This window comes from Salvelinus namaycush, chromosome 22, assembly GCF_016432855.1.
Source record: "Salvelinus namaycush isolate Seneca chromosome 22, SaNama_1.0, whole genome shotgun sequence".
NCBI classification, from domain to species: domain Eukaryota; kingdom Metazoa; phylum Chordata; class Actinopteri; order Salmoniformes; family Salmonidae; genus Salvelinus; species Salvelinus namaycush.
Genome location: NC_052328.1, coordinates 8,541,090 through 8,554,185, shown reverse-complemented (window position 1 = coordinate 8,554,185; position 13,096 = coordinate 8,541,090). Strand labels below are relative to the sequence as shown.

Here is a 13,096-nt window from a genome sequence, read left to right as displayed (position 1 = left end):
TTTGTAGTAACGTTTGCTCAATGGCTGTAAGGTATCATAGGAAGTCAGGTAGGTTACCTGCCACAAAAAAAGGGTTAAACAGCTTTAAAGTAGTTCTGTCCTTGAGCTCTGTCTTTGAGCTTGTTCTTGTCTATTGATGTTCTGTATTATGTCATTCTGTATTATGTTTTGTGTGGACCCCAGGAAAAGTAGTTGCTGCTTTTGCAACAGCTAATGGGGATCCTAATAAAATACCAATACCAACTATCAAAATCAAACCTGCAGAATATTAGTCCCTAGTTTTAGGGTTTTGAAGACAAGGCAGTTTTCCAAACTTGTTACGTAAAAAAAAAGAGGCTGAACAGAATTTGCTTGGAAAGGACAACGCATAGGTGACTGAGCGAGCTATGCAAACGTTGTTGTACAAAAGCACTTCATTCAACAGAGACACGACCCGATACCGACCACTAGCACCACCAGGACGACCGCGATTGTTCTGAACGCCCTCATCTTTGATTGGTCACTCCCTACCCCTTCCCCCCAGCCCTGGACCATTCAGAGATCTCAGAATGGCCAAGCTGCAGAAGCACATGATCGTAAAAGCGAGTAGGAACATTCCCGAAAAATGGTTTGGTTGGAAAGGATGGAAAGTACCATGCTACCACCCCCAACCCAGTCCAGACTGATTAGCCAGACAACCCCAGGCCCTGCCCACTCGTTCCGGGGAGCTCTGAGCCTCAGTTATGCCACAGGATGGACCACAACCAGGTAGCGCTCCAGACAGGTACATCAGTGGAACAGAGATCTACCAGATGTGATAAGGCCGTTCTCTACCACGGTGATGACCATCAGTACAACCACATTCAGGTAGTGGACAATTATTTTGCAGAACATTTCAAAGCTGTTGATTATCTCAATAGCAGCCAGATCACAGGTGAAGATGTCTGTTGTCGTTGGTTTTGCTGTGGAAACTGTCGGCCTGGTTCCGAACCACAGGACCCAGGTATTGAGGGGTAGGAGGAGAAAGTTGGCCAGGTAGAACACAGAACAGCAGCATTTCGTTTCTGGAATCTGAACACTCGTAGACGGGGTGGAGGGGGAGAGAGATGTTGGTGGTGTTGGGGGGGGAGAGGACGAAAACCCCTCCATAAAGAGGTCATCCATGGGTGTCCATGGACAAGAAAGGAGGTGAAAGAAAGAATGTGTGTGTGTGCACAGCCTGTGTGTCTGTGTCCGTGCCTGCGTGTCTATTACTGAGGCAATCAATGTTATGAGTAACTAAACTCTGGAAATTGCACTAACATGAATATAAAATTGGTCTGTCAAACATGTGAAATAAAACCACAGATTTGAATTAAATAGATTTGAACAAACCTTAGACTGTCTCACTCAAGTGGGAGTGACGGATCGTTCTCTGTAGGTGATTGTGTAGGGAAACCTACCCAAACAGATACACTGATGTTATCACACACACACACACACACACACACACACAATCATATCGAAGTAACTTGTGGTCCTCCCACTACGACTCGGGAAAACATTCTGTTTTTTTAGGCTACAGATTAAATAAATTATGATGAACTTCATAGGGTGGTGGCATTCTTAATGCCGGTAAAATTAGATTTGGCTATATTAAGTAATTAAGTATTTGGAATTGAAGAAGGAACAAATTTATATTTTCTTTAAAGACTGTGTTGGGCGTGAGAGATGGCTTGAGTTGGGGAAAAAGAAAAAGAAGCGTAAAGAAAGGAACCATGTAAAGTTTCATGAATAAATGTAAAGATTTTCATGTGTAAACATAAGCATTTATAATGACTTACACTATACATTGTTATAGTGTAATCTGAAAAGTGGTCAAACAGTGGTTGTAAAGTGTTATGATCAGCCCTCACGGGGTAAGAGATTAAGAAGGAAAAGTTATCTTACTATCTGACTTTATTCAGAAACATTGAGAGACACATTATTGAGTAATGTAAAGTACTCAATAACTCAATAAAGTATAAAGTACTCAATAAAGTAACAACAGATACAATGAGCAACAGCTTTGAACTGAGGCGAGTCTAGATCTTTACAGGAAGTCTATATATATATATACCTATCTCATTTTTTAAAGAATATTCTAGATTTAAACACATATAAAGTAGTCAAAAGATAAATAGTCTTAGTTGCATGTTCCAAGGGACGCTTGTCAATATTAAAGCACTTAAACTCAATTTAGAAGTTCCTGTATATTTAGTTCCTGTATACACATTAAGTCTGGTGCAAGGTGGTGGGAGTACTTATATAGTATAGAATATTGTACATATACATTTAACTTTTGTCTTATACACAAATTCAGAAGATAAAATTGTTTTTAGAAATGGCATCAACAACAAACAAGATTAACACATCAATCACAAAGCCTAGAACAATGTATGGACAGTACAATTCATATATAAAGTTCCATGTTACATTATCTTATCCTCTCTCTCTCTCTGACTAAAATGGAATACATGTACAGTATATAGCAGAATTTTGAACATGAATTGAAGTGTTAATAACCTGTTAAGCCATTCACCATTGCCTTTAAGTCAGTTAAATATGCTTCACATGTGGCTGTTGGCCATTGTCCAGCCTGTCCCAGGACGATCATAGGGGGCACTTCCTGCAGGAATGGTTGATCTCCAGGGTGCCATCTCAGCCCTTGTCCCTCTTTCCAGATATACCATAACATTCCCATCCGAAGCTGATTTTTCATTCTGGGGGAAATGTACAGTAAACAAGTGGTCAACTCTTGCAAACTTTATTGAATAAATACCAAAAATGCACGACAGATAACCTGATTGAATACCAAACATTCTCACATAGTTTTTGGCCACACTTGGTTTTCCCATTGTCTCCTTCCCATTAGTCCTGTTGCTCTCCTGCAGTTCCAGTTTCTCCGTGACTATATCCATCTTGGTCATGATAGCAGCTACTGAGTGTTCTAGTTGGAGAACCTGTCTGACCAACCTTTGATGGAGCAGAGGAAAAAGAATTGCCATTAGAGTAGATGGTACACAATGAAAATTGTGTAATGCTGGACATGACTGGAATGGATGTGTGGTTTGATTTTGACTTCCTCTGATGCACTATAGATACAAAAGTATGTGGACACCCCTTCAAATTAGTGGATTTGGCTATTTCAGCCTCACTCGTTGCGGACAGGTGTATAAAATCGAGCACACAGCCATGCAATCTCCATAGACAGACATTGGCAGAAGAATGACCTTACTGAAGAGCTCTTGTGGCTGAATGGAAGCAAGACACCGCATCAATGTTCCAACATCTAGTGGAAAACCTTCCCAGAAGAGTGAAGGCTGTTATGGCAGCAAAGAGGTAGGCCAACTCCATATTAATGCCAATGATTTTGAAATGAGATTTTTGACGAGCAGGTTTCCACATTATTCTGGTCAAGTAGTGTATTTCTAGAGTCTAATTTTAAAGATAATTGTTGTCTGACAACAACAATGCATGTATAGTATACATCTCTACCTCAGTATGTAACCAGCTCTTGATGTTTCATAAGATTATAAAAAGCTTGTGGATCTCATATGACACAAGTCAATTAGGAGTCATTCATGATGCACGTACGTAGATGTTTGTTTGGACATATTTTTTTACAAAAGTGTCCATCTTTGTAAATGGTATCAGCTTCCTGCGCTTAGTCTCTCTTGATAGCCTATCTGTTTTTGTTCTGGGAGCCGAGATCACCCTGCGTTATACTCAATGCAAATATTCAACACACCTCTGGAAGTCCTCCTGCTCCACCAGAGTGTTACTTGGCTTGCCATGTTCATCTATATCCACCGTCGATTTCTCCAGAGAGCCATTCCCATAGTTCTTTCCAAGGTTGTTGAGCTCGGCACTAAGAGCATCCTGAGGATAATGACATGAGAAAATACATGAAGGGATTTATTTTATCACATGAATAGCAGAGGGGTTAGGTTAAATTGCTCGTTTAGCCAAGTCCACTAACCCTCTTCTCCTCTAGCTCCCTCTTCATCCTTTCTTGCTCCTCTTGGTCTAGAATTTGGTTTCCATCATGGTCGAATTTGGAGAAAGCTTCAGATATCTCATGGTCGGCATGTCCCAACCTGTAGGGTTAAGACAAGGGAGGAGAGTAATAGACTAGAATCCGAACGCTATTCATTTATGTCTACGGATTTTTCTTCTGTCAGTGAGGATAGTCACCTACTCTTTGAGAGTTTCTCTAAAGTCTTTGAATTCTAGTTTGTTTGACCCAGATCGTAGTACTTCCTGAACATCGGATATCTTCTCCTTTTTCAATTTCAATTTCATAAATGTCTTCATGTAGCTCTGAAACACAAAAATGTATGCATGTTTTATTTATTTATTTTTTGCATATGTTATATACACTGAGTATAGCGAACATTAGTAACATTATTGAGTTGCATCTCCCCCTTTGCCCTCAGAACAGCCTCAATTCGTCGGAGCATGGACTCTGCAAGGTGTCAAAAGTGTTCCATGTTGACTGCAATGTTTTCCACATTTGTGTCAAGTTGGCTGGATGTCCTTTGGGTGGTGGACCATTCTTGATACACCCGGGGAACCGTTTAGCGTTTAAAACCCTGCAGCGTTGCAGTTCTTGACACAAACGGGTGCACCTGGCACTACTACCATAACCCGTTCAAAGGCACTTACATTTCTTGTCTTGCCCATTCACCCTCTGAGTGGCACACATATACAATCCATGTCTCAACTGACTGAAGGCTTAAAAATCTTCTTTAACCTGTCTCCTCCCCTTCATCTACACAAATTTAAGTGGATTTAACATCAATAAGGGATCATAGCTTTCACCTGGATTCACCTGGCCAGTCTGTCATGGAGAGAGCAGGTGTTCTTAATGTTGTGTATACTCAGTGTATATTTTATATTCTGATTTGTATCATATGCCATCTTACATTGGTATTATATATGTTTACCTGTTTGATGATGTCAGTAATCTGCAGCTCATCCTTCTGGGATGACAGCTCTTCCTTGACCTCAGAATATGTGTCGTTGATGATGGCCAGAAACATGTTCTAGGGAAGAAAATCCATGAAAATAAGACGGCAAAGTGTAGTTTACACTTTGAAAATCTAGTAGAAAGTATTTTGTTCAGTTCAACTTACAAGCAGCACGAAGAAGACAAAGAATACATAGGTGACGAAATAGATTGGCCCCAGGACTCTGTTGGCACGTTCAATGGCATCATAATCAAAATCTCCAAGAATAATCCGGAACTGTGTAAAGCTACAGAGAAAAAGGAAACCAATTTGAGTAATTGATTAATACAGTTTTCAAAAATCTGGCCCATTGCTTGCGTGGGTCTTGTATTGTTATTTATTTACAAGAATAAGAACTATTTTTGGTGTTCTCTTACATGCACTTGACGAAGGTGCTGAAGGATTTCACCTCCGTACCGAAGAGCAAGTAGCCAAGCTGAGCGTATGCAAAGAACACGATGAAGAACATAATGGCGAATCCCATGATGTCTTTGGCACAGCGGCCCAGAGTAGAAGACAGCTGAGTCATCGTCTTATTGAAACTGATGTACTTAAAAACCTAGAGGCAAGAAGAGAAGGAGTCAAACTTTGGGCACTGCCAACAATTAAATGAAATGCATTACAGTATTGATACATTCTGAGGAAGAAAGAAGTAATCTACCTTGATCCAAGCGAAGAACAAGTTCACTGCATTCATGTTGTTGTATTGTGTTTGCCAGAATGCAAGAAATTCAAAGTCTGCATAAATGTCAGGTTGTTCTAAGAGTTTACCAAGTAATTTGTCCACTTTAATGGTGCGAAAAACATTGAAGATGATTGCAACAATGGCAAGCTGTGGAAAAACAGATTTGTGTTAGGTTTAGGTTAGGTTTATCATAACTCATTAATCAGCATCAATCGTCCTCCTCAACTATGTAGCTCACCAGCCACCACTGGTTGATATGTAACTGATGCGATTCTTGTATTACTGAGTACTCTAGATTGAGAGTGATGTTTCAGCCTGTCCTCTCACCAGTATGACAACCACATCCAGAGTGTTCCAGATACTGCTGAAGTAGGAGAACCCGTGGATTCGTAGCTCAAGAATCTCCTCCACAATGTAGTAGAGGATGAACAGGCAGAACACCATCTCACAGCCAATGATGAAGTAGTCCCAGTAGGTGATGTAACGAATCAGCTTCACCGTTCTAATCTGATATGAGGGTATCGCTCCACCAGTGGCCGGAAATTCAACCAATAACCTGCAGAAAAGGAAATCACTTTTAATCACTGGTCATTTGTGAAAGAATACATGTATAATGTCCATATTAGGACATCCACAGAAGACATCCAAAGTCACCTGACTCAGTCCTAATACGGACACCATATACAGTGCCTATAGAAAGTCTACCCTCACTTTGGATTTGTTCACATTTTATTGTGTTATAAAGTGGGTTTAAAATTGATTTAATTGTCTTTTTTTTGTCAACGATCTACACAAAATACTCTGTAATGTTAAAGTGGAAGAAAAATTGGATTTTCTTAAAACGATTAATGAAAAATGAAACACTAATATACCTTGAATAGATAAGTATTCACTACCCTGAGTCAACACGTTAGAAACACCTTTGGCAGCGATTACCGCTATGAGTCTTCTTGGGTAAGTCTCATAAGAGCTTTTCAAACCTGTATCTTTACACCTGTATCATGGCTAGACAGCAATTTTCATGTCTTGCCATAGATTTTCAAGCAGATTTAAGTCAAAACGGTAACTTGGCTACTCAGGAACATTGGTAACCACCGCCAGTGTAGATTTGGCTTTATGTTGTAGGTTATTGAAAGGTGCATTTGATATGGTATTTTATTAGGATATTTAATTCCTCTCCCAGTGTCTGGTGTCTGGTGTAAAGAAGACTGAAGCAGGTTTTCCTCTAGGATTTTGCCTGTGCTTAGCTCCATCACGTTTCTTTTCATCCTGAAAAACCTCCCAGTCTTTACTGATGTCAAGCATACCCATACCCATACCCATACCCATACCCATACCCATACCCATACCCATACCCATACCCATACCCATACCCATACCCATACAACCTTATTCTGAAATTGGTTAAATACATTTTTTAAATCCTCAGCAATCTACACACAATACCCCATAATGACAAAGTGAAAACAGGTTTTTAGACATTTTTGCAAATTTATAAAAAAATAAAAAATTGAAATACCTTATTCACATAAGTATTCAGACCCTTTGCTATGAGACCTGAAATTGAGCTCAGGTGCATCCTGATCAATGTTTCCATTGATCATCCTTGAGTTGTTTCTATAACTTGATTGGAGTCCACCTGTGGTAAATTCAATTGATTGGACATGATTTGGAAAGGCACACACCTGTCTATGTAAGGTCCCACAGTTGACAATGCATGTCAGAGCAAAAACTAAGCTATGAGGTCGAATGAATTGTCCGTAGAGCTCCGAGACAGGATTGTGTCTCGGCACAGATCTGGGGAAGGGTATCAAAAATGTCTGCAGCATTGTAGGTCCCCAAGAACACAGTGGCCTCCAACATTCTTAAATGGAAGAAGTTTGGAACCACCCAAACTCTTGCTAGAGCTGGCCGCCCGGGGGAGAAAGGCCTTGATCACGGAGGTGACCAAGAACCCCGATGGTCACTCTGATGGAGCTCTAGAGTTCCTCTGTGGAGATGGGAGAAACTTCCAGAAGGACAACCATCTATGAAGCACTCCACCAATCAGGCCTTTATGGTAGCGTGGCCAGACAGAAGCCACTCCTCAGTAAAAGGCACATGACAGCCCACTTGGAGGTTGCCAAAAGGCACCTAAAGACTTTCAGAAAAACAATGGTCTGATGAAACCAAGATTAAACTATTTTGCCTGAATGCCAAGCGTCACGTCTGGAGGAAACCTGGCACCATCCCTACAGTGTGAAGCATGGTGGTGGCAGCATCATGCTGTGGGGATGTTTTTCAGCTGCAGGGACTGGGAGACTAGTCAGGATCGAGGCAAAGATTAACGGAGCAAAGTACAGAGAGATCCTTGATGAAAACCTGCTCCAGAGTGCTCAGGACCTCAGATTGGGATGAAGGTTCACCTTCCAACAGGACAACAACCCTAAGCAAACAGCCAAGACAATGCAGGAGTGGCTTCGGGACAAGTCTCTGAATGTCCTTCAGTGGCCCAGCCAGAGCCCGGATTTGGAGAGACCTCCCCATCCAACCTGACAGAGCTTGAGAGGATCTGCAGAGAAGAATGGGAGAAACTACCCAAATACAGGTGTGCCAAGCTTGTAGTGTCATATCTAAGAAGACTCGATTCCGTAATCACTGCCAAAGGTGCTTATATACTTATATAAATAAGGTATTTCTGTTTTTAAAGTTTTTTAAATTAGCAAATATTTCTATAAACCTGTTTTTGCTTTGTCATTATGTGGTATTGTGTGTGGATTGATGAGAAAATATATATTTAATACATTTTTTAATAAGTCTGTAACGTAACAAAATGTGCAAAAAGTAAAGGTGTCTGAATACTTTCCAGTGTTTGGAATATTTTTATTCTGTATATTTGTATTCTTTTCACTCAGTCATTTAGGTCACTACAAGTCACTACAATGTTGTTGATCCATTCTCAGTTTTCTCCTATCCCAGCCATTGAACTCTGTAGCTGTTTTAATATCACCAATTTGCAAGCATTTCGCAACACCCGCAATGACATCTGCTAAACACATGTATGTGACCAATACAATTTGATTTGATTTGACCTCATGGTGACATCCCTGAGCAGTTTATGTGTTTGGGTGGTTTAATACATCATCCACAGCATCAGTATTAACTTGACCATGCTTAAAGAGATATTCAATGTCTGATTTGTTATTGTTACCAATCACTGCCCTTCTTTATAAGGTTTTCGAAAATGTTCCTGGTCTTTACAGTTGAATGAATCTGGGCTTCAAATTCAGTACTTGACTGTGAGACCTTACATATGTTGTTTTTATGGGGGACAGAGGAAGGGGTAGTTCTAAAAAAAATTATGTAAACCCCTATTATTTCACATAGAGTGAGTCATTATAACTTATGTGATTTGTTAAGCCAAATTTTACTTTAGTTTTGCCTAAACAAAGGGGGTGAATACTTATGCAATTACTATATTTAGTTCTTACATTTGTATTAATTTTCACTTTGACATTATGGAGTATTTTGTGTAGATCAATGACAAAAAAATACAATTAAATATATTTACATTTACATTTTAGTCATTTAGCAGACACTCTTAACCAGAGCGACTTACAGTAGTGAGTGGATACATTTTTGCACACAAAATGTGAAAAAAGTTCAAGGAGAGTAGACTTTCTATAGGCAATATACATTAGAACTTGTGAGAGAGTTGTCGTGGAAAATTGCGAGATTATGTTATAGTGCTTGTAAAATTATATTATAATCTTTGTATTGCATTAGAATGGTTGTTTTATTCGACAGAATAGAATCTGTCGACTATTGTGTGTGTTTGTTCCACTAAGGATGAGCCTCTATGAGATAACACTGACAGAGGAGATTTACGATGTCTTTGGCCAATAAAGCCTAAAGAGCATTCCAGATAGTGAGGTAATGTTTTTGTACTATGAAGTACCAGGAACGAGATTAGAACCTCGTCTTAGAGACCAAACTGGACGATAATTTATAGCTAATGCTATATGGCTATGGGATACTCCTTTCTCAAGTAAAAGGCCCTTTGTGAAGAGTTCTGTGGTTCGTCATGTAAGTTGAGAGGGGTGTATCTTGGCTATAAAATATATTTGTATTCGACTGTAGGGACTCTCAGAATTCATTATAGACACTGAATTGATCTGAGAGTCAAAGAGCTATTGTAAAGCTCATAATATTATTAAAGATGAAATTTAAGTATAACTCTGACTGGTGTGTGGTTTGTAACTCTCCTCATTTGGTAATACAGGAAATTGCTACGACAGAGTCTACAGTGGCGTTACTGCGTGAAGTGGTCTGTTCTCCCTACCTGATGACACAGAACAGATTGATGTTAGCGTTGTAAGTGGAGAAGTCTATGAACACGGCCCTGGTGCCATGGTCCAACCACAGGTTGTTATTCATCTCCATCAGGATCTCAGCACTCTCCTCCTTGGTCCTGTTCAGGTCCTGGTAGTACCCTCCACCGCTGTACGTGGTCAGCAGACCCCAGTGGGCCGAACCCTTTATCTCTTTCTCATTGTGGTATTGCCAGCTGCAGACATGGAGGAGAGAAGGTATTTTATCATAGGCCTTTCAGATCTACAGTCAATCTTTTCAAAGTTGTCTTAATGTCTATTTGATTGACACCCAAATTGGTCTGAAAAAAGAAACATACAAACACTTTGCCTTGAGACAGACAAAGAACCAAAAGGGTTCTTCGGCTGTCCCCATAGAATAACCCTTTTTAGGTCCAGGTAGAATCCTTTTTGGTTTCAGGTAGAACCCTTTTGGGTTCTATGTGAAAAGGGTTCTACATGGAACCCAAAAGGTTTCTACCTTGAACTAAAAGGGTTCCACCTGGAACCAAAATGGGTTCTCCTATGGGGACAGCCGAAGAACCCTTTTAGGTTCTACATGGCACCTTTTTTCCCAAGAGTGTATATTACAGCCAGGTCAGGACAAACAAGCATTGAAAAGATTATTTGAACTCACGCAGTTCCGTTAACAAGGCCAAAGTCCACCTCATCCTCCTTCTTCTCATTATAGACATCAAAGCATCCGGAAATCTCGTTGCGGAAGTCTTTGTGGACCTTACAGGAGTTGTTCATCACCTTGATCTGTCTCATCCTGGGCACCCCCAGCAGCATGTTCTCATAGTAGATGAAGGAGTGGTCCCCATTCTGTAGAGACTGGTCGTTGTACCATTTGGTCCAGTAGAGGCCATCCAGCATTGGGCCATGGGCATACTGTTCAAATAGAGGTAGGTAGGCTACAGCATGAACAGGTCGAAGCATTTACGATTTTTTTTTGTTTATAACAATGCATTAGTATTTCCTTTAATGTTGTATTATTATTATCTTATGATATCTTGATGTCACTTATGGACTTGTGTCACATTTGTGCTATTAGTGATCAAAGTAATTTATCGGTACAAGTTGATATCAGACAGTTCAATATTTCAGCAGGGTTAGAGCAGGGAGGGTACGTACCGTCCAGAAGTCTGCCATGCTGCTAATGGACTGAAACGTAACTCCGCTGCCACTGGGCGTAAGCACAAACAGGTCTGTCATGACTTTAGTGTAGTAGTAGGTATTGGAGCTGGTCATGCCATATGTCACTGAAAGACAACATATAGCGACATTGTTATATCCAGCCATTGATTCATAACGTCAGACTTTGCTCAGGGCTCAGTCAGACCATGTTGTCCTTTCAAAAGTCCAAGATAAGGAAAGTCTGAAACAGACACACAGGCCAGAGCCTCTCATTCAAGATTTGTCATTTAGTGAAAATCACATCACAGAAGTCCAATCACGTCACAGAAGTCAAAGTGGCACCGATTAGAGCAGGTCATTTGTTGAAGAGATGGCACACTGGGGCGACGCAAATAGTCGTATCAAACAATGTAAATCCGCTGCAGACAAAGCAACAATGGCTTAAAGCCCCATGCTCTTATCAGTGAAAGGCAGGAGCACTCTGCCTGTGTTCCTTTCAGTCGTAATGTCCCGCTGGACAATGCCTTTCAGCCAGAAGGGAGGGGGAGGGTATTTTATAATAGGGCACTAAAGCAGATTGAAACAGCTGATGATAAATCAACACATTACACAGGTTTCAGTTTGCCAAAGCACAGTGATCATTTAGATGCCGATTACACTCAGATAAGGCATACTTTCTGTCTGTTTTGCCTATTGTCAACCAGTCTGCATCGTTACTAGATCTATGTACAAGGCCCAGATCATACGTTTGCTTTGCTTACCCAAGACCTGGCCCACTCTGACACAACAAAAAGGGCATGTCAGACCAAAACAGAGCATTTATATAGAAAATCATAAAAATGCCAAGTTAATCCCCGCAACAACGTTTATTGTTCCTGAATTGTACCAGAACACTTACTAAGAAACTCAAATAACACAATTACTGTTAGTCATAAAAAATGAATTATTGTATGAATTTCCGTTTTTAAGACACATGTACAGTAGCGGCAGACTTGAAATGATCATGTTACTATACAGTCATATCCTTACATTGAAATATGTATTCACTCAATATGCATAGCCATGAACAAAAATAAACGTGTATTGTTGACATACTTACATAGACATATATCCACAAGGAACACCAAATAGACCAGTAATTCCCTCAGTGTAGTCCTAACAAACAGTTCCCGGTTGTCCGATGTATTCTCAGTCAGTGTAGTGCCCCACAGTCCTACATAAATGAAGAACATTTCAGAGAACTCTGAAATTATATACTAATTTAAGACAGTACACATTTCCTTCCATGACATACCAAGGAAGGGAACATTTCCTGCACAGCATTAGTCTGTACATAATTTCAACTTGATAACATTACCAGGTAAAATAATTTAAATTAAGCAAATACAAATGCAACAACAACAAACTGTGGTGAACCAATTCCTACCTTTAAAAAATGAGCAGCATCCACCGCGTCTTTTCTCGGAACCTGTCTCCAGCGGCTTGACCTCGGTTGGGAAAGGGCTCGGCGTGGTCAGTTTGCACACGCTGTCGAAGGAGCCTTGGGGGTACAGGGGCTGGGGGTTGTAGACAGTGCTGATAGCCCGAGGTATGAGTGGAGGAGAGCCACAGTACCCCTGGTTCACCCAGGAACCCTTCCCCAGGCTGTCCAACTCACACTCCACCTGTCCACTGAGGTGGCTCTCTGACCGGTTGTTGAGGCGCTGCATTGGTGCCTGGTTGGGATCACCTGGCTCTCTACACTCCAATATGGGATAATATTGCCGTAGGTTCTCAAGCAAGATGATCGTGAGGCAAGACCAGTCTAGCAAGCTTGTTAACCATCAACTGTCGGGTGGGATCACTTTAAAGGGCCGATGACATAAGCATGGAAGAGGGAGGAGCTGGTGCTTTCTTGTGCACAATAAACTGCCCAG

The 13,096-nt window shown here is 40.7% G+C and overlaps 1 protein-coding gene across 1 annotated transcript; it reads right to left on the bottom strand.

The window, feature by feature from the left end:
* Window positions 1–768: 768 nt before the first annotated feature.
* Window positions 769–12,889, bottom strand: pkd2l1 (polycystic kidney disease 2-like 1). Its single transcript, XM_038960132.1, has 15 exons — window positions 12,607–12,889; window positions 12,280–12,393; window positions 11,178–11,305; window positions 10,681–10,934; window positions 10,016–10,240; window positions 6,022–6,250; window positions 5,671–5,841; window positions 5,387–5,568; window positions 5,136–5,256; window positions 4,947–5,045; window positions 4,199–4,320; window positions 3,980–4,097; window positions 3,749–3,879; window positions 2,818–2,973; window positions 769–958 (listed from the first exon to the last, which is right to left on the bottom strand). Exons 1-15 carry the CDS (start codon window positions 12,887–12,889, stop codon window positions 769–771), a joined length of 2,523 nt encoding a protein of 840 aa, XP_038816060.1.
* Between the last annotated feature and the right edge of the window lie 207 nt (window positions 12,890–13,096).

Coding starts and splice junctions, on each gene's coding strand:
- pkd2l1 (XM_038960132.1), bottom strand. CDS start 12,889: ATGCAGCGCCTCAACAACCGGTCAGAGAGCCACCTCAGTGGACAGGTG. Junction 11,306..12,279: donor CCTTGTGGATATATGTCTAT/GTAAGTATGTCA, acceptor GTTGTCTTTCAG/TGACATATGGCATGACCAGC. Junction 5,842..6,021: donor TGGATGTGGTTGTCATACTG/GTGAGAGGACAG, acceptor GTTTTTCCACAG/CTTGCCATTGTTGCAATCAT.